The sequence below is a fragment of the Oratosquilla oratoria genome, chromosome 3, assembly GCF_046742065.1.
Source record: "Oratosquilla oratoria isolate Oo_2021 chromosome 3, ASM4674206v1, whole genome shotgun sequence".
In the NCBI taxonomy this organism is placed as follows: Eukaryota; Metazoa; Arthropoda; class Malacostraca; order Stomatopoda; family Squillidae; genus Oratosquilla; species Oratosquilla oratoria.
Window position 1 is genome coordinate 41,886,780 of NC_134779.1, and position 27,971 is coordinate 41,914,750.

Here is a 27,971-nt window from a genome sequence, read left to right on the forward strand (position 1 = left end):
TCCTCTCTTTATTCTATGTTCCCTTGATGTAGTTTTACTATTTCCTGTTTATTTTTTAGTTTACCAATTACATGTCTGTAGAATAATTTAGGTTGATCTTTACATTTGTCTATTATGTTTTTTTCATAATTTCTCTTTTCTTCCCTCCGTATTTTTACATATTCACTTCTTAGTTTTATATATATATACTGTATTTTTTTTTCTCTCCTCGAAATTTGGGAGTGAAGTGTCACTCCCACGGGTTATGTGTGAACAATATTCTGATGCAGTCTGAAGGAATTTCTCCCCATCATCTCTTTTGCATGAGGGAATGTAGAGGTCACCAATTAAATGAATTGACCTTGTGGATGTGCTATGTCTTGCTACATTGCTTCTGACCCAGGGCAATGGGCAAGATGCAGGGATGTCCCATCATCCAGGATCCAAGAAAAGAGAGTGGGAGGTGTGGTAAATGGAAGTGGAGTGGGTAGGGATGAAATGGGTGGGAGTGGATTTATGCCTTTTAACCACTTCACTCCGGGCCAAAATCTCGCGGGCAGCACTAGCTGCCAGACGTACGATGTTGCGTCATAATACTCGCATCATAAAAAATAGTCACCGCTTATATTGATCGTTCTCTCTTTCACCCGTGAATTTTGATAACCATAGAAAATGTGATGAAGCCAGTTTAGAGAGTATGTCAGTTACGCAGGGACAACTATAATAAATATAATCGAGACGCTGATATGGCAGCCTCGCGTATCCACTTGCTCCCCATGCCGCCTACGTAGGCGGCACCGTATGGAAGGGGTTAACTTTGGCTACCTCCCTTGTAAGAGGAAAAAAGCCCTTGGTGTGTGTGTGTGTATATATATATATGTATATATATATATGTAAATGTATATATATATATATTCTTATTTTATCTTTCCTTTACAGATATCTGGAGCAGGAGCAAGCAATGAGCTCACAGGTCTTGATGAAATCCCTACCAAATTGCAAAGTGCCATTGGGTTAGGCGAAATGGCATGCACGGCCTCTTTCAGCAGTGCTGTATCTTCGGCACTTGGTGGGGGCACTGGAAGTAGGGTGCAGACAGATGATGAACTTGGACCCTCATTACAGGGCAGACCAGGTCAGGAATGACAAAAGGCTTGTTTCACATGCAACTTACACTGAGATGTTGTGTTTTACATGGATTTTATCCATAGATCTGCTTAGTTATTGTAGTGCAAGTATTACCATGTTCTGCTGCTGCCAATATGAACATGTACTGTATCTTACTTCTTGTTTTTCTTCCCCTTTTGTCCTGATTGTTAAACCACATCTCCCAAGGAAGAATATACATCATAATTCTTTATTTCAACCATGCAGTCTATAAAATTGGAAATAAATATTGGTTTCAAAAATACTTTCTTATGATGTCTGTTATAATCTAGACCACCTATTTAATTATGATGTTACTATTGGTAGAACAGAAAAATCAGACATGACATTCATTTCTAAGTAGTAGCCAATGGATACAATAAATTCTCTTCAAAAGACCACCATAAAAATGTTCCTTGCCCTTATTCAAAATAACACAAGCAAGCTTTGTGAAAGGCTTGGTATCCCCATAACCTGATGTGTGCTCAGCAAGACTTTAGCAAGCTCGCCATTCGGAATTCATAGATACAGAATTGAGTGCCATTGTTATGGCAGACATTATAGTACAATATTTTTAGATTAATTGGAATTGGAAAGTGAACCATTTTTTTTTGCAGATGACACTGCCCTTATGACAGATTCTGAGGAGAGAATGATGCATTTATGGACAAAGTTTGGAAGGGTATATGAGAAAAAATTTATTAGTTAAAGTGGGTAAAAGGAAATAAATCAGATGTACAAGTAATGATTATGTTGGCAAATTGAGTATGAATGTGAAGAGTGAGAGGCTTGAGGAAATGGAGAGTATTAAATCTCTTGGGTTGCATGTGCTGGTAAATAGAGGAGTGGATGAGGTGAATTTAGTAAAGGAAGCACATAAAAGTTTGGGTGGAATGAAAAGTGCTATGAAAAATAGATATTTAGGAGTGATTCCACCCCATCTGAGGTATTGGTTGCATGTTGTTGTGGGGTTAAAAGCTGCTTAGTAGCATGCAGCTGATGCTTTAGAGTCTATATTGGGTGCATATACAGACCAGGGTCACACATAATTTTGTCTGTGATAGAGGAAATGTCTATTTATAGAGAAATGATACTTTATCATACTGCAACTGTCCCTCAATTATTCTGTCCCTCCCCCCCCCTTTTAATACTGTCCTGTACCACTTCTCTGAGTATTCATTTCCTTTTTTTTTTGCTGAACCCTGTGTAGGGAAGAAGAATACTGCCACTGAGTGTTCCCATTTGAGTAGTAAAAGGTGACAAAAATGGGACGGGGATGAGATTAGGCATCCTATTCTCTGTAGCCCCAAAGGCATAAGAGGCTCTGGAAGTTTTCCAACCAGAACCCTCAGGTTTGGATCTTTTAATGTTCATGGATGTGATACAGATGAGAGTAAAAGGAAAGAGATAGGCAATATGTTTGTAAGAAGAAAGATGAATGTTTTAGCATTGAGTAAAACTAAGTTGAAAAGGAGGGGTGAGTTTGAGTTTTGGGAGTTTAGGTGGGAGGGTATTAGGAGTAAAAAGAGGATGAAAAAGAGAAGGGGTGGCTATACTAGTAAGTGAAGGGATAGGTAAGTGTGTGGTGAAAGGAGATTTCTTCAAGGCCAGTGTGGATGAAGGTGAAACTGGGAAGGGAGATGTAAGTCTTTGTAAGTGCATATGGGCCTGGTAGTGAAAAGAATGTAGAGGAAAGGGAGACTTTTTGGATTGATTTAAATGATTGCATAGAGGGTTTAGGGAGAAATGTCAAAGTAGTGGTATATGGAGATCTTAATGCTAGGGTAGGAAATTAACCAATAGACGGAGTGTTTGGTAAGTGTGGAGTTTCAGAAAAAAATTGTAGTGTTGAGTTGATGGTCGAGATGTGTCCCGAAAGAGAGTTGATGATAGCAAATACATTGTTTAGGAAGAAAGTCAAGCATAAGTACACATGGAAGAGGGCGGTGGATGGAAGGGTGGTAGATAGGGCTTTAATAGACTACATAGTAACCAGGAGAAGAATAGGAAGAGTTTTGGATATACGTGTTCTAAGGGGCGAGAGTGGGGGAATATCAAATAAATTTTTGATGGAAGATAAGTTGAGAGTGGATAGATGGAGAAAGAGGAAAAGGACAGAAGATAGGGAGGTGCTTAAAGTAATCTGCTTAAATGAGGAAGAAAAGAAGGAGTACAAGAGAAAGATGAGAGAGGAGTGGGAGGGAGTGAAGGATAGAGTAGAACTAGGAGAGGAGGAGAATAGGAAGAGTTTTGGATATACATGTTCTAAGGGGAGAGAGTGGGGGAATATCAAATCATTTTTTGATGGAAGGTAAGTTGAGAGTGGATAGATGGAGAAAGAGGAAAAGGACAGAAGATAGGGAGGTGCTTAAAGTAAACTGCTTAGATGAGGAAGAAAAGGAGTACAAGAGAAAGATGAGAGAGGAGTGGGAGGGAGTGAAGGATAGAGTAGAACTAGAAGAGGAGGAGGGATGGGGATGGTTCAAGGAAGAAGCCACAAGATGTGCAAAGTTGGTGTGTGGAACAAAGAGGACGGGAAGAAATAGAAGGAAGGGTAGTGAGTGGTGGGATGATGAACCAAAGAAGGTTGTAGAAGAGAAGAAACAAGCATTCAGAGATTGGTTATTAAATAGGATGAGAGAATTGTATGAGAAGTACTAAGAAAAGAGAAGAGAAGTGAAACATAAGATAATGGAGGCATTGAGGAGAGCAGATGTGAAAAGTGGTAAGAGTATGACAGAAATTTTTTAAAGTAATAAAAAGATATTTTGGAAGGAAATTAAGAGAGGAAGAGGAGGCAAATCAATTCGAGAAGAAAAGGTAAAAGGTGCAAATGGAGAGATGATAACGGAAGAGATGGCAGTAATAGGAAGATGGGCAGAGTATTTTAGGGAGTTGCTAAATGTGAAGGAGGATAGGGAGAGAAAAGTAGTTGCATATTACGATGGGTAAATGAAACTTATAACAAGTCCACAAAAGTATTATTAATACAAATGTATGGCATGACACATAGTGAATGTGTGCTCTTGACCACGGTTGGTACAATACTGATTCCCTTGGCATCAGGCATGCTCATCCGCATGAATACAAATCCATTAGCAGAAACCCGCTAGATGGTTCCATACAGTTACATTTATACATCTTTATATAATATTGCAAATATAATACACACTCTCACTACATAGCTCAGCCACCACCTCTGAGTGCCCTCATTGAAAAAACAACATTTGTGTAGGGAGCAGACAAACACAAGGGAAGGTAAAATAAGGCAATAGAAAAAGGACATATATACAGGGACATGATATACAAAAGATATGAACAGATACAGGAACATGCTATACAAGAGATATGAACATATACTGGTGCCAGTAGGTACATACATACATATACCAAGGCTTTTTCCCCCTTACAAGGGGGGTAGCCAAAAAGAAAAAGGCATAAAATCATTCCCACCCATTCCATCCCTGAATACACTCCACAGCCCTCCACCCTCCCTCTTATCTTAGCACCTCCTGAATGACGGGTCATCCCTGCACCTTGTCCACTGCCCTGGGTCAGAAGCAGTGCCGCAAGACACAGCACATCAACAGCAAGGCCACTTCATTAAATCGGCGACCCCCCCCCTCTCCGTCCCCCCATTGCATAGAATGAGAGGACGGGGAGAAATCCCTTCGGGTTGCGTCAAATTTTGCTCACACATACCACCTCTTCCCCCATCCCCCCGCCCATTCCACCTCATGCAATCACAACATCATCCATATACAACCATTCTCCATTCACCCCTGTCTTCTGTCCTCTCCCGTCCTTCCTCAACAGACATTCCCCTCTTCCCCAAAGCCCTCTTCACCCCATCCATCCACCTCATCCTAGGACGTCCCCTCATGTTCACTCCCTCCACATCTGCCTTCCACACCTCTTTTACTAGTCTTTCTTCACTCATTCTTTCCATGTGTCCAAACCATCCTAATACTCTTTCATCAACCCTATCTCCCAGCTCCTTTTCCACCCTTGTTCTCCTCCTCACCTCCTCATTTCTGACTCTATCTAGCCTAGTAACCCCCATCATACTTCTCAGACACCTCATCTCAAACACATTCAAACTCCTTCTCTCTTCTTCTCTTATGTTCCATGTTTCTGCCCCATACAATGCTGTTGGCACAATCACTCCTTCATACAGTCTCCTTTTAGCATCCATTCCCAAATGTCTATTCCTCATTACACTCTTTAATCCACCAAGGCATTTACTCGCTTCTCTCAATCTACATTCTACCTCCACTTTCACTCCACCTTTTCCTGCCACATTTGCACCCAAGTATCTAAAACTATCCACTTCCTCCAGTCGCTCTCCCTTAATGCTCACTCACAGCCAGTAGGTAGAATTTGGAAATAAAGAACATGACATAAATTGCAAGACATCTGGGACATGATACAATACACAATAATACATACATGAATTACTTAATAATACATAGTATAAATGAAAATTATACAAGTCCCATACATTTGGCTAACAAACAACCTTAATAGATAGCGGCTACAATGACAAAAGGTGCACAGCAACACATGTACACAATAGTCTCACTTGACTATTAAGGCACTGTACATTTTGAATGTAGATGATACAAGTGGTGAACAAAGGGTGACACAGTAAGAACATTATGCCCTGGGGGAGGCTGGGTAAATGCAGGTATGGGAACCTGTGTCTTCTTCTTAAGCCTATCAGAATGCAGAACCTCACTAAGTCCCTGAGATGGGTCAAAAACCATGAACTTGTTGGGATGAAGCCTCTGCATCATCAGTAAAGGACCAGTAAATTTGTTGTTTAGTTTAGACCAGCATTCAAGCATTTGTTTAAATACATGATCACCCACTTAGATGGAAACAGGTGTAGCCTTACTATGTTTTTTCTTTATCATGTTTGATTTAGACTCCTGAAGTGTCCTTTTGGCAGAATCATAAATGGTATGTAATGTATGGGACTGAAGTTGACTGTAATCTTCAGAATTGTAGAGAGGACAAATAGGACTATCCAAAAGATAATATGGAAGCCTTTTCTCAGAACCATAAATGACATAATGAGGTGTCTTTCCTGTTGCTACATTGATAGTGCTATTAATGCAGGTACTAATGTAGGGTAGCCAGTCTTCCTAAGTTTCCTGCAGATCACAAGCAGCATACCTCAGGATGTCAAGTATTTTCCTATTTGTCTGCTCCACCAGACTGTTAGAGGAGGGATGATATGCAGTTACATAGATCTGGGTTATGTAATGTTTGCAAATGTTGGCTATGACCTCATTCTTAAACTCAATCCCATTGTCACCAACCAATATTAAAGGAGTAGTGTAAGGATAGAAAACATAGGGAACTAGAGCATGAGCAACAACTGAAGCAGATTTATTACACAAGGGAGCCAATATCACAAAACAGCTAAAGTGATCAATGCATGCAAGAACGTACACTGAGCCTTGAATACTACAGGGCAATTTCAAGAGATCAATGGCTATAGTGTCGAAGGAGCAAGAAGGAGTAGGATACTCTAGAATAGGAGCAGTGTGAGTAGAACCTTTGTTCTGAGCACAAGACTTCCACTGGGCTACGTGAGTGGCAGTATCTAAATGCATTCTATGCCAATAATATTTCTTGCTAGCCATAGTGATAGTTTTATCACAACCTGGGTGACCAGCTTGAGGGGAATCATGAGCAAGAGATAAAACAACAGGGACTAGGGACTCAGGGATCACTAACTGTGTCACATCCTGCTCAAACACTTTCACATTATGAATGAGAACACTGTCTTGCAAGGAGAATTGAGACAGAGGTACAGGTAATTTTGCAAGGTAGTATTGTTGCCAGATTCTAAGCCACCTTTAGGTTAAGGCCCGGGCAGGAGTATTATCTCCATAAAAAAAAAAAAAATCTAAGACGTAAATGACAGCAGACCAAACAGGGTCCTCATACTGAGCTTTGGCTAAGTCTCGTAGGGAGAAGTTGTGAATTACTGCAACAGCAGCTGTAGGTACATTTCGTGAAAGTGCATCAGCAACATTGTTTGCATGTCCCAGGATATGCTTAAGAACTGGATTAAACTCCTCAGTAGTAAGAAAAGTTGTGTGACAGCAATGTGGTCTGTGTAAACTGTGATAGGATAGCCAAAGATGGTGTCACGGAAATACTTTAGAGCCCACACCACTGCTAAAGCTTCCAGATGTGTAACAAAGTAGTGAGACACAGCATGATTGAGTATGTGGCTAGCATATGCAATGACATGTGGACAACAACCATCTACCTGCTGCATTAGGACAGCTCCAATACCTAAACCAGAAGCATCAGTGCAAATGGTAAAAGGAAGACTATAATCTGGGAATGCCAACACAGGCGCCTGAGTAAGTGCATGCTTCAAGGAGTCAAAACTTTTCTGATGAGCATCATGCCACTGGAAGGAAGCATCCTTTTTGAGGAGACGAGTAAGAGGTGATGCAATGGAAGCAAAGTCTTTTACAAAAGCATGATAGTATCCTGCCAATCCTAGGAGTGTACTTGGTCAACTGTCTTAGGTGTAGGAAAGTTTCTAACAGCCTTGATCTTATCATCTGTAGTATGAATGCCATCTTTGTCTACCACATGACCTAAGAATTGGATACTGGAGTTAAAAAAAATTAACATTTGGGTAAATTGAGCTTCAACCCAGCTTCAGCAAAACATTGCAAAACTAAGGACAACTTATGGAAGTGACTTTCTACATTCTTAGAAACTAGAAACAAGTCATCCAGATACATAAAAACTCCATCACCCATTAGTCCATGAAAAATTGAGATAATAAGGTGCTGGCACGTTAAAGGAGCATTCCACAATCCCATGGGACAACATAGGCATTCATAATGGCTTGACAGAGTCAAGAAGGCCATGATCTTATGAGACTCTTCTTCCAAAGGAATCTGCCAAACGCCAGCTTTTAGGTCCAAGATGGTGAACACTGTGTTACCTGATCCTATAAACTGAAGATCACTCAACACAGGCAAAGAGTAATGATCTGGGACTGTGACATCGTTGACATGCCTATAATCCACAGCAGGGCAGAATGATCCATTCTTCTTGGGCACAAGGAGTGGGGAGTTCCACTGAATGAGACTCTTAGATGACACCCTCAGCAAGTCGTCAACTAGAGACTGGATGCACCCTTGGTTTAAGATCAATGCTGTGGTGAGGCCAGAGCTTGGCGATGTGTCACTTAACAATTCAACGAGACAGTCAAGACCTCAAGAAAATCAATGATACCTACATATGTCGCATACTGATAGGCTAAATGAGCTGTGTCACCTGCATGTGTAGACAATTGAATAGAAGTTGGTATGATAGGAGGTGAATCCTGGACAGTGTCAACATCAATGACATCAAAAGAACCCAAATTAATACCAGTAGAGAGTGTGATAGGAGCACCAGTAATGTTGGTTATCAGGACTGTGGTAACATGGTCCTCATGAACAGAGGAAAGAGTACCCTCCGATGCAAGATGTCTAACATGGTAACATGGTCCTCATGAACAATGGAAAGAGTACCCTCCAATGCAAGATGTCTAACACAGAGTCAGGTTGAGATAAGACATCAGAACCAATTGGAGCATCTGAAATATGCACCGGGACTTGAGGTGCACTAGAAGGACTAATATAGGGCTCGCCTACAACAACAGCAGCACAAGAAAGTACAGGAGGGCCTAGATTTTTTTTAACCCTTGGAAGATGACTGCTTGGTTGGACCATACACAGGTGAGCTATATATAGAAACTGGCCTGTCCATTGCACAAATGATATTGTTGTCGAAAGTAACCATACGGTGCCGAGGAGATATATTTATATTATGAGTTGCTAAAGTATCAAAGTTTAAGAGACAATCACACTGAAGTATAAAGTCAGAAACTACCACAAAGTTAACACAAAACACTTTAGCATGGGAATGCAAATAGATCCAAGAATAGACAAGGGAGAGCCTTGTACAGCTTGCAAAGCACTACAAGAAGGTAACAATGGTACGTTGTACAAATCCTTGAGAGCAGAATATGCCTTGTTGCCCATAAGACTACATTCTGCCCCAGTGTCTACTGTTACAGAGATAGGTACCTGGTCCGCATAACACTGAAAGGTAAGGAGTTGGGAAGAGACAGCAGCCACTAAAGGGACGATCTTGGACTGGTCACTGTTAGTCAGTCTTTGGGATTTTGATACGGGCGCTTGTGAAAATGGGACTGAGTATGCCTGGGGATTGAACTATTTTCTGCTCTAAGCTTCAAAATCTTGGAATACTGAACAGAAGAATGGCTACATTGTCCATGGATATGGCAGTAGTTAGATTGAGGCTGAAATGACATTCTTGAAAAGTCATGTGTGATGCTAGAAGAGGAATTAGTGAAACGTCTACGTACAGGAGTCTGCTTAGAATTTCGCTCCTGACGCTTACAAAGGAAACAGAAAACACTAGAATGACCTATTTTGTTACAATACATGTATGTAAGCACAGTAGGTACAGATGGAGATAAAAGAGTACTCTGCATAGGTATCAAAGACAGAGGAGGTGGTGAAGGAGGAGTAGGAACCTCCAGAGTCTGCTGTGAATTTCTAAGTAGTACAGGAGCTAGCAAGGCATGATGAGGCAATTCTTTTAATTTTCTAGAAAGCTTTGTTGCAAATGTTAGTAAAGACTCATCAGTCTCATAACTAAGAGAAGCAATCTTTTGCTCATATGGAACGAGGAACAAAATGTAGAATAGGTACTCCAAAACAAGTCGGGGTCTACCTAATGTAATAGAATTTTTATCTACCCACTGTGAATGTATCAATGAATCTAAAGCTTCAGAAGCCACCATACTGGCTCTAGCCTGAACATGAATAAAAATTTCAGTGCCTATAGAGGAAGAGAGTACTTCAGCCAACCTGAACCACCAGAGAAAATTATCATCTACCAGGTTTGCATCAAATAATTTAAGAAAGTTTTTCCTGAAGGTGGCATAATCATAGTTTAAAGCTCTAGGGTTGACACATGAAGCTGACATCTCAGAGGCTAGTGAGTTAGGTACAAGTTCAGACTGAACAAATGAAAAGAATTCTGACCCTGTAATGACATTAGTGTTGATAATACTATCCTCACATTGTTGAATAAATGCAGATGCTGAATAATTAGGGTCCTCCCTCAAGAATTTTACAACAGAGGGGTTCTGGTGCAATAGGTTAACAGTGGTAGGAGCCATAGCTGAAGCTGCCACCTGTTCACCATACAAAAATGAAGGAACTTTGTCACTAGACATATTGAGATGATCACTGACAGCCATAGGGACAGGTATGGTTTGACTACTTCTAAGCAACATGTATATAAAATGAGAAAAATATTGAGAGTCCAGGGATCAAACACACACAAATGCTGGCAGTATCTGCTTGGAGAGGGATATTAGCATCTTGAAGGAATACCTTTGTAAGGCAGAACAGGAGACCACTGAATGCAGTATGGCTCTCATCCACACAGGGATTAGCTGCCAATCAGTAGCTATGCACATGTTCCTGGCTCACACACATCTACAAAAGCATGGAATTATGAGTACATAAAAGGTCACTATTGTTTAAGTGAAATTAACCTCATCATAGAATATGAAAAACAATGGAAAACATAGTATTAGAAAGGGGTAGCCATAATATACATTAACAGCAATATATAGACAATATGGAGGACAACAACAACACATCAGTTAATGATCCCACATGGACTTGGAACCTGATACTCATCTGACAACATCCACATGCACAATAAGGGTATTGCTGGAATTACTGCAGCAATACATTAAGAATTCTTATAACACACTGGTTATAATAGTCTGGGATGATGTTAAAGTAGCTAGCAGCGAAAAGACAAGTTCAAAGTTGGAGGTGAAATGGCATAAGTCAATGTCCAACAGAGTAATATTAAGCAGTACACAATTTCACTTTTTGCACTTCCATAATACTCAGTTATTTGCAATCGCATGCACTGCAGTGTTTGTATGAACCTAGCTTTAAAAATGAGTGAGGGAAGTAAAAAGGAAATAAACATACATGCCAAAGCACCCGGGAAACCATATAGCTCACTTGTGCACAATTCATATAGTCACTAAATTGTCTCACATAGAAATATAATATTTTCAACTGCCACCACCATTTAATATTATGGTGGGTAAATGAAACTTATAATAACTCCACAAAAGTATTAATAATACAAAAGTACAGCACAATACAGAGCAAATGTGTGCTGTTGACCACAGTTGGTACAATACTGATGCTTCCCTTGGTATCAGGCACACTCATCCATGTGAATACAAATCCATTAGCATGGACCTGCTAGATGGTTCCATACAGTTATATTTATACATCTTTATATGATATTACAAATATAATACACACTCCCACTACACGCAGTGGGAAGCACTAAAAAAAATTACAGTGATGAATGAGGAAAATGGAGGAGAAATAAGGAAAGATAAGGTGAAAACAGTTATAAAAATGATGAGAGCAGGTAAGGCACCTGGATTGGATGGGTGTCATGCAGATTGTCTAAAAAAGGGAGGTACAGTGATGGTGCACTGGCTAGTGAAGGCATTTAATGTTTGTCCAAAAGAAGGGAGAGTGCCAGAGGATTGGAGGTGTGCCTGTATAGTTCCACTTTACAAGGGAATAAGAAGACAAGTGTGAGTGTAGTAGTTTCAGAGGGATCAGTTTGTTGAGTGTAGTTGGGAAGGCTTATGGGAGGGTTTTTATTGAGAGGATTAAGAGAGGAACAGAGGAAGTAATAGGTGAGGAACAGTGTGGGTTTAGGATAGGTAGGGATTGTGTGGATCAGATTTTTGTGGTAAGGCAGGTATGTGAGAAAGCTTTAAGAAAAGGAAAGGATGTTTTTTGAGCCTTTATGGATTTGGAAAAGGCTTATGACAGGGTAGACAGGAAGCCACTGTGGGAGGTATTGCAGATATATGGGATAGGAGAAAAGCTGTCAAGAGTAGTCAAGAGTTTTTACTAGAGTAGTAGAGCCTATGTTAGAATTAGAAATGGAGAGAGTGGTTGGTGAAGGTGGGACCTCACCAGAGATGTGTTATGTCACCTTGGTTGTTCATTTTATACGTGGATAGGGTGGTGCAAGAGGTAAATGGAAGGATAATAGGCCAGGGATTGGAGATGGTTAAAGAAAATGGAGAAAGGTAGAAGATAAGCCAGTTGTTGTTTGCTGACAACACTGCACTTGTGGCAGGATCAGAGGAGGGATTAAGGAAGCTAGTGACAAAGTTTGGGAAGTGTGTGAAAGAAGTTAAATATAAATGTGGGTAAAAGTAAGGTGATGAGATGTGTAAGGGGAAAGGATGGTAACAAATAGGAAGGGAGTATTAAGGGAGACTGGAAGAAGTGGATAGTTTTAGATATTTGTGCGAATGCAGTGGGAAAGGGAGGAGTGGAGATGGAAAGGGGATGTAGATTGAGAGAAGCAAGTCAATGCCTTGGTGGATAAAAAAGTGTAATGAGAAATAGACATTTGGGAATGGATGCTAAGAAGAGATTGTATGAAGGAGCCATTGTGCCGACAGCACTGTATGGGACAGAAACATGGTACATAAGAGAGGAAGAGTTTAAATGCATTTGAGATAAAATGCTTGAGAAGTATGGTAGTGGTTACTAGGCTAGATAGAGTGAGAAATAAGGAGGTGAGGAGGAGAGTGGGGGTGGAAAGGGAGTTAGGAGATATGGTTGATGAAAGAGTATTGGGATGGTTTGGTCACATGGAAAGAATGAATGAAGAAAGATTAGTAAAAGAGGTATGGAAGGCAGGGATGGAAGGAGTGAACATGAGGAGCCAACCAAGAATGAAACAGATGGATGGGGGTAAAAAGGGGAATGTGTTGAGCAAGTACTGTATGGGAGAAGATAAAAGGGGTGAGTAGAGAATGGTTGTGTATGGATGATACTGTGATGCATGGAAGGAAATGGGTGGGCAAGGGAGTATGTATGAATATTTTGATGCAGCCAGAAAGGACTTCTCCCCATCTCCTTTTCTGCATGAGGGGACAGAGAAGGGGGCGTTGCCAATTAAATTAAATGGTATTGTGGTGGATGTGCTGTGTCTTGCTACATTGCTTCTGACCCAGGGCAGTGGGCAAGATGCAGGGATGACCCATCATCCAAGAGGAGCCAAGAAAAGAGGGAGGGATGGGTGGTGAATGGGAGTGGAGCATGTGGGGATGAAATGGGTGGGAGTGAATTTATGGCTTTGTTTTTGGCTACCTCCCTTTCAAGGGGGAAAAAGCTGTTGGTATATGTATATATGTATAGTTTACCAAAGAAGGAGAGTAGGCACCCATGCTTTGGGTAGTTTGATGGCCTGATAGATGGATCCTATCCTGGGGTATTTTGCCTTTAGGGGTCTATTCTCCTCTCTTCACCTTGATGCCAGCAATTGAATGTGCAGTTCCTTGGTAGCACTTATGCATGAGAATATTAGTGATGGGTGAGATAGCTGATTTCTATAATGCTTGGCATTTTCAGCTATATTGTTCTTGATCTGCATAATTTGAATAATGTAAAGAATGGCAAGCTATTGACAGATAATGCAAAATTCATGCTGAGAGTAGAAAATGAAGATAATAAATTGTTCCAAAAAAGATCTAAACAATCAGTACCTGGAGACAAATGTGGAAAATTAATTTCAGTACCCGGTACTAAGAAGTGTATAGTATTGCAATAGGAAAAGACACAATTGTTGGAGCTAAAGAAAAGGACCTGCAAATGTTGGTCACAGAAAATTTGTCACCTGATAAGCACATTAACAAGATTTTTAGTGCGACACAAGCTGTTTATAAACATGAGTGGTGTTTCACTTCATAGACAGAGAAATAAAGAAAAAGCTCAATGAGAACCTGATCCTCCGCAGATTGAAATATGTAGCAATGGTGTGGATTGGAACAAACTGGAACAATCCTCAGAAGAAAATGAACATGATTACTGTGTTCAGATCAATTACAGGAGTAAACAGAATTGACAGAGATCTCCTGCCTTGTGGGGAGAAAGACCAACAAGAGGTCATGGAAAAAAAGAGAGAGAGAAAGGACAAGGCACTTGAAAGATATCAAGAGACAGCTTTATGTACAGATATATATATGTTTGGAACAATCTATGAGGAAATAGTCATGTTTAAAAAATGAATGTGAATTTAATGCCAAGTTGCGTTAAATTTAGTGACGGAATATGGGAAGGTATGCAATAGGAGAAAGTTGAAGGTAAAAGTAAGGTAATGAGATGTACAAGGGGAGAGGATGGCAGCGAGTTGGAAGTAAGTCATAAAGGAGAAAGGCTGGAGGAAGTGGATAGTTTTAGGTATTTGGGGTCGCATGTGGTAGGAAAGGGAGGAGTGGAGGTGGAGATGAATTGTAGATTGAGAGAAGCAAGTAAATGCCTTGGGGGACTAAAAAGTGTCATGAGAAGTAGACATTTGGGAATGGATGCAAAGAGGAGATTATATGAAGGGGTGATTGTGCCGACAGCATTATGTGAAGCAGAGAATTAGAATTTAAGGGAGGCAAAGAAGAAAAGTTTAAATGTGTTTGAGATGAAATGAGAGAAATATGGTAGGGTTAGAAGGGTGGATAGAGTGAGAAATGAGGAGGTGAGGGGGAGAGCAGGGATTGAAAAGGAGATGTCAGATAGTTCTGATGAGAGATTATTGTGATGGTTCAAACACTTGGAGAGAATGAGTGAGGAAAGATTAGTAACAGAGTTGTGGAAGATAGAATTGGATGGAGTAAACTTGAGGGGACTAAGGATAAGATGGATAGTTGGTGTGAAAGTTGGTGTTGAGCAAGGAAGGAAGAAGGCAAGAGATAGGGGTAAGTGGAAAATGGTTGTGTATGGATGTAACTGTGATGCAAGGATGGGAGGGGATGAGGGGGGAGTAGGGAGTGGTTATGTGTGAATTATATTTTGACACAGCCTGAAGGGATTTCTCCCTCTCATCTCTTTTTCTGCATGAGGAGACAGAGAGGGGGGTCATCAAATAAGTAAGTGGCCTTGCTATGGATGTGCTGTGTCTTGCAGCATTGCTTCTGACCCAGGGCAGTGGGCAGGATACAGGGATGACTCATCATCCATGAGGAGCTAAAATGAGAGGAAGGAAAGGGTGGTGGATGGTAGTAGGTATATGCCTTTTGACTTGGGTACATCCCATATAAGGCAGGGAAATCCTTTTGTGTATAGACATTAGAATTATATACATACATATACATACATCCAAGGCCCTCCTCCTTATAAGGGAGATAGTTTAGTCAAGGCATACACCCTCACTTCACTCACCCCATATCCATCCAACACCATTAGGTGAAATACTATCCCAGAAGAGAAAACACTCGCAAGATACACAAAAATAACACTAGTCCACCTACTGTATGCTCAGTTCACCACCCAGTAGTAAAACAATACAGAGGCTTGGAAACAAACCCCATTTGCTCTAGAAGATGCAGATCATGTTATTTTGCACTGCCTGACACTCGCCCATCTCAAATAACACAAAGTTTATTCTGTGTGTGACCTATGGGCCAAACCAGTGGCTGTAGCCAGATTCCTTGGAACAGGGTTTTACACAAGAGAGATCTGGGGGTATGGAGTAATTGGCTGATATCATGTAGTGTGTAATTATTTCAGAGACCAAGTATAAGTCCCACAGGTAGGTAGGTAGGTAGGTTATTCTTGGAGTGTTTTGGTTGTTCATCACTGTGCTGGTGACGTAATCAGAAGCATGCTGGTCTCACATTCACTAAGCTGTGGGTTTGGATCCTGCACTTTTCTACGATTCCCAGCACTGACTGTTACTTGACCCAACAGTCCACATTTGTTGGGCAAAAATGATAGCTTTGGCCACAGCTGCACACTTCCTGGTGTAGACCCCCCCACCTTCTTCTTTAGTTGTCATCAATGGTATGTCAAGCATAGAGTACTTGTGGGGATCCTTTGGCCATCCATCATAGAACCACAACAGGTAGGTATATTCCATCAGTCCCCAGTAACACTGTTGATATCCAATAGCTATAAACAAAAAGAAAAGCCCAGTGGTCAAACTCAGTGACCAGCCATTCACTTGTTAAAACCTATAATACTTTGACACCTACTTCACCCACACACACACATTAGACCATAGTGATGGCAGATAAGAAACTAAAAATACTCAGATTAGTTGCTACCACAGGTCTTGCATGAAAGGAAATGATCATCACAGTGTACAAAGAGCACGTCATAAGTACACTCCACTACACTTCCAGAGCTTTGTCAGTCAAATAATCCATTGCTCCAGGTCTTGTGTAGGAGACCCAGAGCTCCAAGGTAACTGGGAACAACCACAGGATTGGTCCACGTGTCACTCAGGGAAGAGATATAGTATTGTTGTCTGGGTGGGTAGGTCAAGAGTGGGGCTGTGTAAGATGAGATCTTCTATATCTTCTATGTAGTGGTTGCATTTGAGGCAATTTGAGCCTGTGGCTTGGCTTTTTCTGTGTTGGTACTGTTTCAGTGATGGATGATAGCATGAATGCAGAAGGCTCAAATAAGATATCAAACTACTGTATTACCTAAACACTGGTAGAGCTACAGGTTTTCCACTTAGTGAAATTCAAGGCAATAATTATTAATATTCAGTACCAATTAATACTCTTGGGAACTCATTTGGGAATGGATGCTAAGAGGAGATTGTATGAAGGGGTGATAGTGCTGACAGCACTGTATGGGGTAGAAACACTGAACAAAAGAGAGGAAAAGTTTAAATGTCTCAGAAGTATGGTAGGGGTTACAAGGTTGAATAGAGTGAAAAATGAGATGAGGAGGATAACAGGGATGGAAAAGGAGATGGGAGATAGAGTTGATGAAAAAGTATTGGGATGGTTTGGACACATGGAAAGAATGAGTGAAGAAAGATTAGTAAAAGAAGTGTGGAAGGCAGAGGTGGATGGAGTGAACATGAGGGGGCAACCAAGGATAAGATGGATGGATGGGGTAAAAGGAGTGTTGAGCAAGAGGGGGATATCTGTTGAGGAAGGAAAGAAAAAGGCAGAAGAATGGGGTGAGTGGAGAATGGTTGTGTATGGATGATGCTGTGATGCATGGAAGTGGGTGGGTTAAGGAATAGTTATATGTAAATGTTATTATGATGCAGCCCAAAGGAATTTCTCCCCATCTACTCTTTTTCTATGTGAGGGGACAGAGAGGAGGAGTCACCAATTAAATTAAATGGCCTTGCTGTGGATGTGCTGTGTCTTACTGCATTGCTTCTGACCCAGGGCAGTGGACAAAGTCAGGGATGATCTGTCATCCAAAAGGAACTAAGATAAGAGGGAGAGAGGGATGGTGAATTGAAGTGGAGTGGGTGGGGTTGAAATGGGTGGCAGTGGAATTATGCCTTTTGACTTTGGCTACCTCTCTTGTAAGGGGATAAAGCCCTTGGTGTATATATATATATATATATATATGTATGTATGTATGAACACCTTTGTATGTTCATGTGCAGCTTTAATATCTTTTTATCAACCTCAGCTATAATTCTTCTAACTTTTCACACAAGGAGATTTGACAGCTGGTGACTGCTATCATCATATTCAAGTCTGAATTAACATTGCAAATAAGTATGTCATTGTGCCTCAAGGGAAGAAGTACCCCACAGTTTTTTCCACAGCCAGATTTAAATTGGGTTGAGGTGCAAATGTTGTAGCTAAATCAAGCCCCATAAACTTTGTAGCCTCACAATAAATGGAAATAATATATGTGTATATATGCATACATATACCAAAAACCCTTTAACCTCCATACAAGGGAGATGTTCTCTTGCCAAGCAACATAAAGCATCACTGAATGGCCAAGAGAACAGATGTGGAGAAAGTTTGGGGCTGCTAGGTGCAGCGAGTTCATAGTAAAGGTATAGGCCTACTACATTAAATTCTGTATTTCAAGTCTTCCATAAAGAGGCACCATCTAACCCTGCTCTGTGAGGGACAGTGTGTGATGTTAAACTGAATGACATATATACTAGAATACCAGTAATAATGAAATATTGTGAGAGTGTAGATGGGGAGGGTAGAAGAAAACCACAGGGTGAAGAATGGCTAAAAGTGGAGCAATTGTATTTTACCTAGTTCTATTATATGGGAAGGGAGCTATGCTTGTAGTGACCCATCTTTGTATCTTTCAGCATCTAGTTTGTTCTTAAATTCTTGAATAGTTTTTGCACATACTATCTTTTTGTCTAATTTGTTCCAGATATCCACCACTCTCTGTGGAAAACTATTCTTTTTCAGATCTCTTCTATAACTATCCTTTTTGAGTTTCTTTTTATGTCCCCTTGTTTTTCTTTTACCCCACTTTAATAAATCTTCTCTGTCAAGGACTTCCATGCCTTTCATGATTCTGTGAATGGCCAATAGATCTCTTCTTTCTCTTCTTTGTTCCAGGGTTGGTAGTTCCAATTTGGTCAATCTTTGTTTGTATATCAGTTCTGAAAGTGTTGGTGCCATCTTTGTCATTGCTCTGTGGATTCTTTCTAATTTCTTTATATTCTTTATTGTATTGGGTACCCATAGTGTCACAGCATACTCCAATCTTGGTCTTATCAGTGTGACTAATATTTTCTTTACCATTACCTCATCCAAGTAGTCAAAGGCTACATTTATTGATCTTAGTAAATTGTAGGTTTCTCCAACTATTTTGTTAATATGTTTGTCTTGTGTCATGTCTTTGTTAATAATTACTCCTAGGTCCTTTTCCGAGCTAACTTATTTTACTTCGTTTGTACCAATTTTATATTAACCTGAAATCCTATTTTTACTTTTTCCAAACTCTATTATACTACATTCCTTGATGTTGAAGTTCACTTCACACTTTTGGCTCCATTCCCAGACTTTATCCAGGTCTCTCTGTAGTGATTCACAGTCTTTTTCTATACTCACTTTCTTTAGTAGTTTTGCATCATCTGCAAAGAAGTTCATATAACATTCTACACCTTCATCCACATCATTTATATATATGGCAAACATTATCAGAGCTAATACAGAACCTTGTGGGACTCCACTTATCATTTCTTCCCAGGTCAGATTTTTGTCTCTAAGTACTACCCTCATTTTTCTCCCATTCAAGAATTCTTCCATCCATTTCAATAACTTTCCTTGTGCACCTCCTGTTGTTTCAAGTTTTTTTTTTATTAGCTTTTTGTGTGGTACTTTATCAAATGCTTTTTGTAAACCTAGGAAAGCCTAATCAGCCCATCCGTCCCTTTCTTGCATCATCTCTAATAGCAAAAAAAAAAAAAAAAAAATCAAGTTAGTGGCACAAGATCCTCCTTGTCCATAGCCAAATTGTTTTGGATTCAGTATATTATTTTTCTTCCAAATGTAATCCATCTAATTTTGATAACATTTTTGTGCATTTTAGCTATTGTGCTTGTGAGGGAGACCAGCCAATAGTTTGTTGGGTCTTCCTTATCCCCTTTATGTATTGGTACAATATTTGCATTTTTCCAATCTTGTGGTACCTTTCCTTCTTTGAGTGAGCAATCTATTATCTTATATATTTTGTCTGTTAGTTCATCTATACGTTATTTTAATATCTAATTTGCAATTCCATCCAGACCATATGATTTTCTGACATCAAGGTTTATTATATGGTCCCTTATTCCTGTCTATCACAATTATTTCTTTCATTGGAGGATTTTTCTCTCCTTCATCCCAATTTTGTGTATTTTCACTTGTGAATACAGATTTAAAATGTTTATTCATAATTTCAGCCATTTCTGCATCTATATATTTGTCATCCCCTTGATGCAGTTTCACTATTTCTTGTTTATTTTTTAATTTACCATTTACATACCTGTGATTGTGATTGTGATTGCATGAGGTGATTGCATGATTGTGATTGTGATTGCATGAGGTGGAATGGGCGGGTGGATGGGGGGTGAGGTAGTATGTGTGAGCAAAATTTGACGCAGCCCGAAGGGATTTCTCCCTGTCCTCTCATTTTATGCAATGGGGGGACGGAGAGGGGGGGGTCGCCGATTTAATGAAGTGGCCTTGCTGTGGATGTGCTGTGTCTTGCGACACTGCTTCTGACCCAGGGCAGTGGACAAGGTGCAGGGATGACCCGTCATTCAGGAGGTGCTAAGATAAGAGGGAGGGTGGAGGGGTGTGGAGTGTATTCAGGAATGGAATGGGTGGGAATGATTTTATGCCTTTTTCTTTTTGGCTACCCCCCTTGTAAGGGGGAAAAAGCCTTGGTATATGTATGTATGTATGATTTCCATACCTGTAGAATAATTTAGTTTGATCCTTACATTTGTCTATTATGTCTTTTTCATAGTTTCTTTTCTCTTCCTTGCATGTTTTTACTTTTTTATTTCTTAGTTTGATATACATTTGACACTTCCCAATTTTTTTTTTTTTTTTTTTTTTTTTTTTCTCCAAGCTTTGTCATCTATCTTTTGCCTCATTACATTTTGTTGTACCAGCACTTGATGTACACCATTTCCTGCTTCTGCTTTGGTATGTATTTATCTATTCCTTTATAAATTTATTTTAATATATCCTATTTATCTTCCATCTTTGTTTCTTCATTAAAGAAATTTTCCCAATTCACTTTTTGAAAGAATTTTCTAAGTTTCTCAGAGTCCGTTTTGTTGAACATTAGTCTCCCTTTTCTGTGTTTCTCATTTCTTCCCTTATCAATTTCCTCTTTTATTTCGAACTCAATTAGTATGTGGTCACTTTTCCAAATTGTTGTCTTGTATTCCATTTTATCCACAATTTCAGGCTCTGACGTAAATATTAAATCTAGTCTTGACGGTTCTTCATTGTTTCTATATCTGGTATTTTCCTTTATTAGTGGGGTCCACCAGGGCATGGTTTTGGGCCCCTTGTTGTTCATTATGTACATAAATGACTTAGACGATGTGATAAATAGTGATGTAAGTTTGTGGACTACACTAGAATAGAACACTTAATTAGGTTAGGAGACGACGCAGAGATTCTGCAGGATGATCTTAACAAATTGTTCACATGGTTGGTGAAATGGCAAATGAATTTCAATATCTCTAAGTGTAGCATGTTAAACATAGGGCTAAACAACCCCAAAAATAGATACAGCTGAAATAACACGCTTTTAGAGAAAACTGAGTGCAAGAGAGACTTGGGAGTTCTAGTGAGTCCAGACCTTAAAACCAGGAAACAGTGCATTACCGCCAGGAATAAGGCTAACAGAGCATTAGGTTTCATTGCTAGGACGGTAACGAATAGAAGTGCAGATGTAATTATCAAACTCTATCTAGCAATAGTTAGACCCATCCTTGACTATGTGGTACAGTTTTGGTCTCCGTCCCACAGAATGGACATCAATTCACTAGAATCAGTACAGAGAAGAATGACCAAAATGATACATGGACTCAGAAAATTGCCTTACAAAGAGAGGCTTAGGCACCTTAACTTACACTCTCTGGAAAGACGCAGAGTGCGGGGTGATCTAATAGAGGTGTTCAAGTGGATCAAAGGCTTTAACAAGGGTGATGCAAACAAGGTCATCATATTAAAACAACAGGGCAGGACTCACAGTAATGGTTTTAAACTGGACAAATATAGATTTAAGAAGGAAATAGGCAAGAATTGGTTTACTAATAGGATGGTTGACGAATGGAATAGACTTAGTAACCATGTAGTAAGAGCTGAAACTATCAGTTGTTTTAAGAAATGATTAGATAACTTTATGGATGGGGATGACAGGTGGTGGTGGATACGGAGCTGCCTAGTGTAGGCTTTGTGGTCTCTTGCAGTCTTGTTCTTATGTTCTTTACCATTGAGTCATTGTGTATTCAATGGTCATATCTAGTAGTGTATTTCCCCAAAGGTCCTCTCCACCTTTCACTTTCATCTCTTCCCAACATATTTCTTTAGAGTTAAAGTCACCCATAATTACTATATTTCCTCCTTTCAGTAATTCATTTAATGCATGCTTAGTGTCTTCCACCATTTTGGAATGGTCACTTTCTGTCCGAGAATATGTTTTTGGGGGCACATATATCACTACAAATTTTCTACTTTTCATGTCACTATTTTCAACTTTTATCATAATCAGTTCCACAATGTTGTATCCTTCAGTTATCTTTGTCACATTTTTAAGCATTTTTTAGTCAAAAACATGACTTCACCCTGTTTCTCATATCTATTTTTTATCCAATGATTATATAAACCTTGACCCACAATATTAGGTGGTAGTAGACCTTTTAATTTTGTCTCCACAATTCCCATTATATCTGATTTCTCTTCTGCCAGATAGTCATTTAATTCATTTAGTCCTGAAATCATGCAATCTATGTTGGTGTATATAATTTAATTTTTTTCATTTCTCCTCCTTTTTTCCTTTCTATGTTTCCTTTTATATATATATACCATAATCTCAGCCTCACGTCTATTTGGTCTCTCTTTTTTTTTTCATTTGCTTCATTTCTTAGTGTCTTTTTCCTCTCTTTTTTCCTCATCCATTTTTGTAATTTTTGCTTTTTGCCAACTTTACTGTTTTTGATAGTACTTCTGCTATCATTTGAGACCTTAGTTTAATTTTTAGTGGTCTTTTTTTTTTTTTTTTTTTTTTTTTTTTTTTTTTAGAGTATAGTACCATTCTATGCACTTCCTCTATTTCCTTTTCCATTTCTTCCCCCTCTTGTATCCCTCTCAGAATTTCTCTTGCAATTTCTCTTTTTCTCATAGGTATCTAGCTACATTTTCATTTGCTTCATTTCTTAGTGTCTTTTTCCTCTCTTTTTTCCTCATCCATTTTTGTAATTTTTGCTTTTTGCCAACTTTGCTGTTTTTGATAGTACTTCTGCTATCATTTGAGACCTTAGTTTAATTTTTAGTGGTCTTTTTTCTTTCTTTAGAGTATAGTCCCATTCTATGCACTTCCTCTATTTCCTTTTCCATTTCTTCCCCCTCTTGTATCCCTTTCAGAATTTCTCTTGTAATTTCTCTTTTTCTCATAGGTATCTAGCTACATTATGTTTTTCTTTAATATCATAAACTACTATGCACTTTTATCCACTGTGTCTCTGACCCAATTCTCTTTCTCCTTAATTACTTTAATGACTGTTTCTTTTGCATTCTCTTCCACTTGTTGCTGTACTATTTCTTTAAAAGTTATTTTTTTTATTTTCTTGTTCCACCTTCCATTGATTTTTTTTATTTCTTGGAGATCTGTCTCTCTTATTGTTTCTCCAACTTTCTTGGCCACTGCTTCTATTTGTTCTTTTACTTCTTTTTTCAAAGCCTCAATTATGCTTGTATCTTCATTTTCCATTCTTTCATTCTCACTTTTGACTATGTTTAATAACTTTTTTAGATCATTAAGCTCTCTGTTGGTTTCAGCATTTAGTTTTTTCAACTGGATCACTTTTCTTTAGATTGTCCTGTATTCAGATTTCAGATCTATAATTTCATTCATTAATTCTGTAATCTCCTGATTTATTAGGATATTTTTATACCTTGATTCTCTTTCTAAATCTAAGCCTCTACCTAATATTCCACTTTCTTTTACAAACCCTGAGAATTTAGTGATATACCTTTTCAATTTCAGCATTTCCATGTTGCAACTTTTTTTTTTTTTTTTTTTTTTTTTTGGGGGGGGGGTGACACCTAACAGAGATTCAACCCTTGCTACCTCCAGTCTTCTCTTTGTTTGTTCACTATATTTTTGTCCGTCTTCTTCACCATTCTTCATTTTGTGTATTGACCAGTAAGTAAAATTACTCCATTATATAATTTTGGTCACTCAATAAACAAAGCTCCCTATCCTGTATACTGTATATACAAAACTAGGTGTTTCCTTGAAACTTATCGAAAAAGTGCTATGCTTCAGAGCTCATTGTAGATGTCCAATCCAGGCTGTGGTTCGTTTGTGTGTGTGAAGTGAAGTGAGTGCTTGAATTAAAAAAAAAAAAAAAAAAAAAGTATTTTGGAAGAAAGTGAAAGGAGTTTGAGAAGGTGAGTCTAATAGAGAGGAGTGGGTAAAGGGAGTAGATTGATGGTTGTTGGTGGAAGAGAGGGCTGTGAGAGTAAAATAGTCTTAGTGTTTCAAGGAGATGAATAGAGCTACAGTGCAAGAGGAGATGCAGTTTGCATTGATGGAAATAAAAGCTGGAAAGACACCTAGTTGGGATAGTTGTGATTTGGAATGTCTGACAATTAGAAGAATAGTTATGGTGGATTGACTGTTGAGATTAATTTATTGTTCTCTTATACGGTTCTTCATACGTAAGTGTATTTGGGCTCCTCATTTGTTGATCCCAGTCTCTCCACATATCATAGCTAAAATGGGGAGTACCAGTTCAGATTGTACTTGTTTGTTAGAAGATTTTATCAGTTTCTGTGAAGGGTAGTACATCATTGCACCTTTGATCATCTGCAGAAAGCCGTTGCTGACTGTCAAAGCATAAGGTGGTGGAGAGTGAGCAGCCAAGGACCAGTAGCTCCTCTGATGATGGACTTGCATGTACTGACAACTGTGGGAAACAGGAGCACAAGGAAAACGAAGAGACCAGCAACATTTCCAGAATGCTTAACGAAAGTTCATATTTGCTTGATGAGCCACAGAACCCGCAGTCATGTTTACTAAGTATTCCAAGTCCATTTGTTATGATTAGCTCATGTTTATTCAGCATTGTTACCTACTTGGTATATAAGACAAGGTTGTAACATGTTCCAAGCTTTATAGTGTAATCCTATAGGCTCCAAGTTCACTTAAGATAACACTTCCTTTGAATTCCCCAATATCATTCAAATGTAGTGTCACACTGCATTTATTCCTATCTGTTGGACATGTAGCAATGTATCAATTGTTTGTGTTAATGTAACTGTGTTTACCAAATTATGATGTACAGGATTGAGGTTGATCTTACAATATTCCATCTTATGTCCTTAGGTGTATCATATATATATATATTTTTTTTTCCTTCTTTTTTTAACTCATAGCCTTTGGGTGCACAGTACATATGCTAAAGCTTATTCTATTTGCCTGATTTTCATATTTCAGGAGCCATTTTTTCCCATTATCTTTATGAAAATAGACTTTATGTTGTCTTATTTCATCTATTGGCAACTGAATATAAACTTTTTTTCAGCATATCATGTTGCTCCATGTGCATCTTTCCTTATAGTAATCCCCATGTCCCCAGTCTGTCTTCATATGCTTCCTTGTACTCACTTTGATTTAACAGTCAATGAATTTTGTTCTGTTTACATTGCCAACTGCATCAAATACTTATACTCATTTTTAATAATCCACCCACAAGTATAAAAAATTTAGTCTTGAGAAATTTATTAACTGGTAACATTGATTTGCCACCTACTCACTTACCTCATTGCATCACACAACTACAACCAACTAAACACAAGTAAAATGCTATACTTTGACTACATAGATGAGGAGATGGTTAAAAAAATAGTGGTTACACTGATAAGACCTGAACTAGAATATGCTGCAACATTGTGGGTACCCAGCACAAAGAAGAACATAAGAAAATTAGAAAGAATCCAAAGAGCAGCAACAAAAATGGCACCTACACTGGCAAATCTGACATATGAACAAAGATTGTAGAAACTACATCTGTCAACACTGGAACAGAGAAGAGAAAGAGGTGATTTATTGACCATTTACAGAATTATGAAAGGGATGGAAATCCTTGATAGAGATGACTTATTAAAATGGGACATAAGAGAAACAAGAGGACATGAAAAGAAACTAAAGAAGGACACTTATAGAAGAGACCTGAAAAAGAATAGCTTCCCACATAGAGTGATTGATGTCTGGAACAAACTGAACAGAGAAACAGTGAATGCCAAAACTGTACACAATTTTAAGAATAAACTGGATGCGGAGAGATACGAAAACGGGTCACTACGAGCATAGCTCTCATCCCATAAAATACAACTAGGTAAACTAGGTAAATACATCTACAATAACCTACCACCTGTACTACACAATACATCCACACAAAAACATTGACACTCGGATCACAAATCAAGCTCAAGATAAACCATCAGACTCCATCAGACCCCACAGAAAAATCCTTCCCAAGAGAAAAAAGAACCAAACTAACATGCTTGCATTTAAGTCACCATCCAACACTAAGACATTATCAGCACAAAGTAGACCTGACCACAGAAACAAACTGGCTTAGATGCAACAATCAGAGGAAAGATCACTGAATACCTCATTCTCCACTGACCCACCCTAACCATACAACATATTATTTCTTCTATAAGTGACTTATGGGCCAATCCCATGGCTATTGTTGGTTATCTAGGAACTGCAGGTCTCCTACAAGAGAGACCTAGGGCAGTGGATTGATTAATATCCTGATTTGTATTGCCTTTCAATATAATAGGATCAAGCTTCAAAACAATGTGTGATTTATTTTGATCATAAGGAACACCAAGGAGTGACATGCAGCAAAAAAAAAAGAAAGACTATGCTTCTTATTGCTGAAGAGTGCTATTGTTTCCTTTTCCATAAATGTGAGTGGCAAAGAAAATTGTCAAGTCACTTTTGGTCACTCTCACTCCCTTTCAATATAATGGGATCAAGCTTCAAAACACTGTGTGAGCTATTTTGATCACAAGAAACACCAAGGGGTGACATGCAAAAAAAAAAAAGAAAGACTATGCTTCTTATTGCTGAAGAGTGCCATTGTTTCCTTTTCCATAAATGTGGGTGGCGAGGAAAATTGTCAAGTCATTTCTGGTCTCTCTCACACCCTCTCTGTCTGTTTCTCTCTCTCTATCTCTTTCTCTCTCTCTCTCTTTTCTCTTTTCCCACTGATGAAGGACATAGAAAAAATTATATTCATGTATATGTGTATATATATATATATATATGTATATATATATATACAGTATATATATATATATATATATATATATATATATATATATATATATATATATATATACACACACATACACAAGTGTTACATGTTCCTGGCAGTGCAGACAATCAACTGCATACTTTTTTTTTTTTTTTTTTTTGTTTTTTTTTTTTTTGTAAGCTCCAGATCAGTAAGTCTGTTGTCTCAGGTCTCTTACAAGATACTCAGGTGATTTGTCACAGCCAATGATTTAGCCCATAAGTCACTTGAGTTTTCAGTATTTAGTGAGAATAGGGCAGTGATTACTATCACTGTCTTCCATGTGGTGGCTGTATCTAGGGCAGTTGGAATCTGTCACTAGGCCATTTCTGTGCCAGCATTTTTTTGTGTGGGGGTAACCTGAACACAGCTGTGTTAGTGTGGCTCCTACCTATGTTGGGGGTTAATGTTCCAACTAAGCTAATATCTTGGGGAACATTGTGAAGTACAGAATTGGAAAGTCCATTATGGAGTGTTTGTTTCATGACCTGAGAGTGGATATATTTTACTGAATTAAATATACTTAATTGTAGTATGCAAGGTTCAATCTCTTTTCTCCAATCATCATACCTCATTTTAAGTTTGTGTATAGTTCTAGTTTGGGCTATCATCTAGGCTATTCTAGAAATATGTGTATTTGTATGGAAAACATTATTTTTCACATTCTTCAGACATGGTCCTTTTCAACTTGTTTTACATGACCTCATAGTGTCCTCCCATCCCAAATCAATAGATCTTCTCCATCAAGTTTGCCCACTCCCATCAGTGAGCTGAACACTGCAATCTATTCTCATCTTTCTCTTTGATGTGCTGGGATTTTTTTTTTTTTTTTTCGCAGAGGTATGTGCCCATGTGATATGGTGTGTAAGATGGGAGTGTTC

General features: G+C 38.8%; 1 protein-coding gene across 16 annotated transcripts in view; it reads left to right on the forward strand.

Moving 5' to 3' along the window:
- Positions 1-27,018, forward strand: part of LOC143022115 (uncharacterized) — a 285,895-nt gene extending 258,877 nt beyond the window's left edge. For 13 of the 16 annotated variants that reach the window (XM_076180152.1, XM_076180156.1, XM_076180118.1 and 10 more), the window contains 2 exons: positions 919-1,114; positions 2,336-2,400. In XM_076180152.1, the coding sequence (XP_076036267.1) occupies positions 919-1,114; positions 2,336-2,385 (246 nt within the window). In that variant the 3' untranslated portion in view covers positions 2,386-2,400. Of the gene's footprint in view, positions 1-918; positions 1,263-2,335; positions 2,401-24,593 lie in introns of those variants that run through there. The other 3 variants (XM_076180165.1, XR_012966036.1, XM_076180175.1) reach the window with 3 other exon arrangements.
- Positions 27,019-27,971: the final 953 nt, after the last annotated feature.